General features: G+C 38.0%; 1 protein-coding gene across 1 annotated transcript; it reads right to left on the bottom strand.

Annotated features, from left to right (window-relative positions):
* Positions 1 to 342: 342 nt before the first annotated feature.
* Positions 343 to 1,198, bottom strand: LOC118746993 (39S ribosomal protein L21, mitochondrial-like). The gene is made up of 2 exons (XM_036480987.1): positions 1,013 to 1,198; positions 343 to 958 (listed from the first exon to the last, which is right to left on the bottom strand). The coding sequence occupies exons 1-2, from the start codon at positions 1,077 to 1,079 to the stop codon at positions 411 to 413; spliced, it is 615 nt and encodes a 204-aa protein (XP_036336880.1). The 5' UTR covers positions 1,080 to 1,198; the 3' UTR covers positions 343 to 410.
* Between the last annotated feature and the right edge of the window lie 5,827 nt (positions 1,199 to 7,025).

Below are 7,025 nucleotides of genomic sequence, written 5' to 3'. Positions count from 1 at the left end.
TCTCCAAATGGCCTTCTGAAGTACGAACTATAAAAGCCCTTCTGAAGTACGTACTATAAAAGCCCTTCTGGAAGGCCTTCCATGGGTAGCGAAAGAAGAAGCCCTTCAATTTATGCCACTCCATACAAAAACGAAAGGAGAAACGAATGTAGAGTGGTAGGCCTCTTGACTCTCAGGAAGGCCTTTCGAAAGGGCTTTTAACTCCTGAAATTATCTACTGGGTGCGCACAAAAATTTATGCGACTCGGCTCTAATTGACTCCGCAGCAAAATTTCGTTGGCCAGGGTAATGCTTATATTTTTTCGAAGGATTGCACCATCGCCAAATTAAAAACTCTGTACGTTGAAAACTAATTTAAAATAGTTTGCAACAACTTTATTGACATTTACTATATGCATAACTTTTTTCAGCTAAAACAAACGCGGCTCGCTGATAACTTCTGCTGAACCATCTACATTTTGTTCAATTTCAATCGAATTTATTCGTATCATTGTATTTGGAGAGCGCTGGAAATTGATACGCATATACTGTTTCCTGCGCTTCTTTTTGAAATGGGTTTTCGTGTGTGTCAAAGTTTTCTCAATAATTGTAGCGCTCACGTTAACCAAACCCTGAGGTAGCAAAGGCCGACCTATCAATGTAAAATCTTTTGCTCCCGCTAACAGTACTTTCTCTAGACGAATTTCATCGCCAGTTGTTGGTGGCCAATAGCCTTCCACCAGAATTATGTCTCCAGTAGTAATCTTAAATTGTTTACCACACAAATGCACAATCGCAAATAGACGTCCCTCCTTTCGAGCTGCTACTTGTGAATTAACTTTATTGAAGACTTCTTGGCATTCTTTTTGTTCAATTTGTGAAGTTTTATCGCTTCTGTTTTCTACTGCCGCGGCATTTACTAGCGAAGGTTTTTGTTGTTGCGCAAAGCGCGATGTGATGCTCAGCGAACGAAATGTGTCTGCAGTTGATATTAAATGAAACTTTGTAGAAAGATGGAAACGAATGCACTTACGTGTTAAGCTATTGACAAGGACAGGTTGACGCACCACCGAAAACAATCCTTTGGCTAGAAACTCCATATTTTCGTTATTGAAGAAATATTCCTGAACTATTGCACAAACGCTGCATTCTAACCAAAAAAAATCCACTCCAATTTGACAACCAGCTGATACAATTCTTCTTCTTTACTCATTGCGCAGGTGCAGAAAGGCGTACAAGGTATTCACAATGGCGTGCTGGTATGTGCAAATACACTTGATTCTCTTTTTACACGGTTTTGTTTTACACAAGCCTTATTCATAGCGATAGCGATAGTAAAAAACCAAATACTGGCAAGTGTTTTGTTTTTGATACACAAATGTCAAATTTCAGAGGGAAAGAAATTCCGAACACTCTAATTTTCTCACTCACTCTAGCGAGATAAGAAGTAACCTAACTTTTAAATTTTACAATTTACAAATAAGGCAAAGAAATGCATGCCCCAGTGCTTATTATTTTTTCACCAAAATTTTAAAATGCCAAAATGTGGAGGTGGGATATTTGACAAATGAGTAACCTTATTTTTAATGCAAATTTAGGACTGCACTGCAATTCAGAAGAGGACCTTCAAAATACAGCTAAAAAGGGCCTATTTAAATTTACAACAGAGGGACTGTTCCAAAGTGCTCATTTACACACGGCGATTTTTGTTGCCGCAACTCGACGTTTGTAGGAGAGAGCGTGACGAGGAAAGGAGAGGGGCACCGAGTTGCTCGTGCTCGGGCAACACGCTTTGTGCTCTCGTTCGTCTGTTTAAATTGAACCGCTGTTCACAGCTGACAACAACAATTGTATACACACAAATCGCCGTGTGTAAATGAAACGAGCAACACCAAAAGGGAATGTGAAAAATCGCGGCGACAAAAGTTTTCGTGTATAAACGCAGTCTAAGAAATACAATTCTTAGCTCAAATTCAGGAGAGACTTTGTTCAGAAATGTAGGTAATGGCATATAGCGCGTGTTTCTTTATTCATTCCGGATCTGGAATAGAATAGTCGTAGTTTATCCGGAATAATGGGAAAAACGTAATAGAATATAATAAAATTATTAGGTGTATTGTGGAACGATTTGCCGTCATCCCTTGTCAAATTTGACAGTGAAGATGGCACAACACCAAAACCGGTTTGTCTCCAAACCAACTCTGACAAAGGATGTCAGCAAATCGTTCCACAAACATTATACTCCTACCCCGTCGGAAACGCAAACAACCACAAAGAAGAAACTATTAGGCAGCAGCTAGAATAAGTAAAAAAAATGTATTCCGAACGTTTGGAATGAATAAAGAAACACATCCATAAAGAATTTCTGCAAAGGGACCGCATGAGAATTCTGAGTAGTAATGCGGCAGTTCATTAGGCAGAAGCTGCTTAGAATCATTGGACTGTAGCTACTTAGAGCGAGTGTGATCTAATTTTGTGTCTAGCGGCTTGATAGTTTTCCTTGTCGGACACTCGACGGAAGAAAGGAAATCTGACCAGAGGCTCTCCAATATCGAGATTTATTTCCGGCCGGGTATGTATGTACATACATTAGGGTGGTCCAAAATAATTAAGGTCGGAATTTGAATGCTCTCAACCCCTAACATTATTGTTCTATATCAAAAAAATAAACCCCTATTCTTTATTTCGAAATAAAACGCTAAAAGTTGTTCATGTAGTTTATATAGAAACAAGTAATTTTTAGGCAAAAAATAAAACCGGCTTCAATTCTTATATAAAAATTTAAGATTATCGTTCACTTATTCACGATCCAATTATCAGATCTAAACAAAATTAGTATGGGACCACCCTTAAGGTACCACCTTTCCGATGAGAATTATCGAAATCGGTTAACGTGGTAAAAAGTTATGCGGTAACATACATAAAAAAAATATTACGACGAATTGGTAACCTTTCCCTTTTTGTGAAGTCGGTTAAAAAACAACTTTTCGTTGAAATTGTATAGAATTCTTGAAAATCAATATTTTTCGAACGGAAAACTGTGGTTCTCTTCAAGAGACTTCCAATAAACATACACAATTGTTCCCAGTAGGATAATTTAAGGAGTTAAAAGCCCTTCCTGAGAGTTAAGAGGCCTTCCACTCTACATTCCTTCCTCCTTTTGTGTATGGAGTGGCACAAATTGAAGGGCTTCTTCTTTCGCCACCCATGGAAGGCTTTCCAGAAGGGCTTTTATAGGACGTATCTCAGAAGGCCTTTTGGAGGAGTTCCTGTGAAGTTGCTGCTTTAATTTATAAAAATCATACATCTTTGAAGTATTTGCTTAAGGTTTATATTAAATATGTGTAATTGCAACTTAAAATATTTATTGAAATTCATTTCTAATGCTAAATAATATAAATGTATGCATTAGCGTCAATTTTAAATGGAGAATCCCTTCTAGAAGGCATGCAAGGAAGCACTTTTTTCAGACCTTCTTGGGTAGGCCTCTTAGAATGGCTTTACTTAAGAAGGCCTACCTAAATTATCTTCTGGGTTTATTTTATTTATCCCCAATTCCATTTTCTGGGGGTTTTGCCAGACCTATAAAATATAGCTACTATGAAAAAATAGTTTAATAAATAATTGGGTAATATTATTGAGAATCTCCTGAAGAGAAAAAGAGTTTGATTTTCAAGAATTCTATACCATTTATACGACAAGTGTTTTTCCCCCATATAAAATACATGGGAAACTTCCAGCGCTTTGAGCGACCTCTAAATATTTTTTGATCTCAAAATAAAAAAGAGGGGTATATTGTTGTCTGTATAGAACAATCCTCAATGTTAGGCTTCCACGACAGTCGCCGTTGATCGCCCACCTAGTTACCTGGTTCAGGTAACCTTGAGCCAAATCAAAATGGGTGTCATCTACAGAGACGATCAACCGACATGCCACTTTTTCCAGTTTCTCTAGAAGGTCGTGGCAGTGATGTCTGTAAGCTGTAGATAAGCCTTATTACGTTGGTTTTAACCCCCAGATTATGAATATATTTACTTGACTACTCTGACCCTCTGGAGTGACATTGTTGAAGGCTCCCTCGATATCGAAGAAGGCCCCTACTGCGTAATCTTTATTTGTGAAGGATTCCGCTGACCACTTTACCAATGTGTGCAGGGCGGTATTCACGAACCTTTTCTTGCAATAAGCATATTGAGCTCTTGAAAGGCAGTCACGAGGAATCGCGTTTCTTATGTACACGTCTATCAGTCCCTCTAACGTTTTTAGCAAAAACTAAGAGAGATTGATTAACCTAAAATACGTAGGGGAAACATGTGCGTATTTTCCGGCCTTCGGAATGAACGCAACACTGACTACCCTCCAAGCCTTGGGGATGTAACCGGTCCTCACGTAGTTCTCATAAATAGGATCAAACAAATTGCAAGACACCATCAGAGCCTTTTGCAGCTGCGCAGGTATGATGCCATCGGTCCCCGACGACTTTAATGCTTTCAAAGAATATATCTTTCAGGCCATGTGACGATTGTCCAGAAGATCGGATAAGTACAGGACTTAAGGGGAGATTCTAAAACTAGTTAGCGACAATTTTCGATTCGCTATCGCACTTTTTGACGCAAAACCGTTGTGCTTATGCCAGAGCTATTTCTTAACTGAGCATCATGACATTTACATGAAATTAAGCTAATAGATGCAGCCAAAGACATGGGCGATGGCACATTTACGGAGACAATTGCTGATTGTGTATTTATAATTGTCATTATGGCCGCTGTAAGCGAGTAGTTGGTAATGCGTCAAGACGCACACGGAGGAGAAGCTCGGCCAAACACTTAGAAAAGCGCCAGAAGTATTAAACTTTTTAGTAATTGTCTGAGCATAGTAGACTTTGTTTTTAATAAAAAAACTACATACAGACTCATAAAAAAGGTTTCGATAAATTTGTTATATAGAGATTGAAATGGCTTCAACTTTCAAATTAAGGCTGCGAAAATTGTTAGTTACAAGATTTCACTATATAGAAATTCGTTATATGGAAAACAAAATACACTAAAATTAGATGGAAAAATCAACATTCGCAGCAGAGAAGACTTCGTTATTCAGAAGTTCGTTATAGCAAAGCTTGACTGTACATGCACATACATACATATGTATGTAGAATTGCGCCTAGAATAACCCTGCAGCAATAAGGCGGCCAATTTTCCGTAAAGGACCAGTACTTCACTGGTTAAAATTTGACTGGTCAGAATTGGACATTTGCTTGCGATCAGTCTCCAAGGAATCGGTCTAGAGATAGACGAAAAGTACAGTTTGGCAGTGACAGGGTGGTGTCGTCTTGCAATTCAATAAAAAAAAAATTTAAAGAACACCACCCTGTAAATGTCCCAATCGCTTGGTCTGGCTTTGATTCAAAGTGAACATTTGAACACACATGTACATGCGTGGCTGTGACTCAGTGCGCAGATATGCTTGCCATTATTTGTTAGCTTTCAGGAGGGTCCGGCTTTAAATGCCGTTAGAGGCAACATGGTTATAAGATGATACAAATTTTTTTTTGTGTTTCCGAAATATGAAAAAACATCTGAGAAGTGCAAAACGCAATCTTACTCCAACGAAAAAAATCTCCAAAATTGGACTAGTCCAGGACTATCTTACGGTCAGTGTTGATTGGTGCGGTCCTTTTCCAATGACACGCAAATGCTAAAAATGGCAGTTGAAACCATTGGCAGGGGAATTATGAGGGACTAGTGCTGGTAACAATAGGGACTATCTGAGGGCTAACCCAAGGTGAGTCTGAATTGCTGCAGGGAAGTGATAAACATTTTTGGCAATAATATTTTCTGTTAACAAAATGTTCGACATCGTGCAGAATAGGCATGCTAGTTGGAGCATTGACCATCAATGGGCTGAAAAAAGCTTTTTATACAAATTTAGGTGCAAATGTATGTAAGTATGCACATATGTGTATGTATGCGGTATTGTGCGTTACCCACTGGGAAAATAGGTAAGCACCTTCCGAGGTAAGCCATGTTTTCTTTCAGTTTTTAGTACCAAAATTGTCATCATGGCTAATGTCATCTACTAGTAAAGGGCAAAATGAACACCTCCGAAGACACATTACGTTGTCAGTTGCAAAATAACGTGCAGCCGAAGTTATTTCCAAGCACCGAACTACTCCGAGCGACTGCTCTGCATTACACGTAACTTACTTTGTATAGCGGCTCAGAAGTATGTCTGATACCAAATGTACATTCTAAATTCCTACTTACATAAGGCGGCCATGCCTTTGTAAAAGTAAGGGACGTTCGGCAGGTAAATGGTAATGACTGCCAGGTGAAGAGTAAGTTGCTAATAAGGTATTATTACGTGCTCCTAATTCCCACTGGGTAATTATTAGTGCTTTACTAAGCTTTTTGCTTTCTCTCAAAGTCTTCTTGCGAGACTTTATTATTTCGTCGAATGTGTTTTATTCGCTCCAATATTTATGTAAATAGTTTGAAAACCCTGTTTTCTTTCAAGTTTATAATTTTAGGTGTGTATAGTTACAGTCAGTACTAATTTTTACTTGAACCTTCAAATTTTTACTGGAAAAGTGTATTATAACCCAAAAAATTAGCAAGAGAGCCCAGAATCGAGAGCGTAATAACACGGGAGAGCTGCAAATTCTTGCTAGTAAAATTTTTACTAGCAGAAGAATAAATGTCAAAAGCCGCCATTTGTGGAATTGGTCAGACATAAAAAAAATAAAACGAATGGAAATCAAAATATTAATGATGTACTGGACTATGTGTTTGTGTGTAAAAAAAAAGAGTTTAAATTTGATTTCTAAATATTAAAATGCTTACAGCAGAATGCCAAAACAGTACAACCAGTAATCACTGGCAAGTTTTTACTATAACTTTTCCGCTAGTTTTCTCTTCTTCTTAATTTCACGCTCTATTTTGTTTTTACGCTCTCGCTGCAATTTTTCACTGGAGAAGTTACTATACACAACTTTTGATGTGGTGAATTTTTTTTAGTTAATTGTGTTAGTAGTGCTCCGACATTGAAAT

The sequence above is a fragment of the Rhagoletis pomonella genome, unplaced genomic scaffold (genome assembly GCF_013731165.1).
Source record: "Rhagoletis pomonella isolate Grant_MI unplaced genomic scaffold, Rhpom_1.0 Rhpom_scaffold_00011, whole genome shotgun sequence".
NCBI lineage: Eukaryota > Metazoa > Arthropoda > Insecta > Diptera > Tephritidae > Rhagoletis > Rhagoletis pomonella.
The sequence above is the reverse complement of the archived record's forward strand: the minus strand, read 5'-3'. Positions and strand labels throughout refer to the sequence as shown.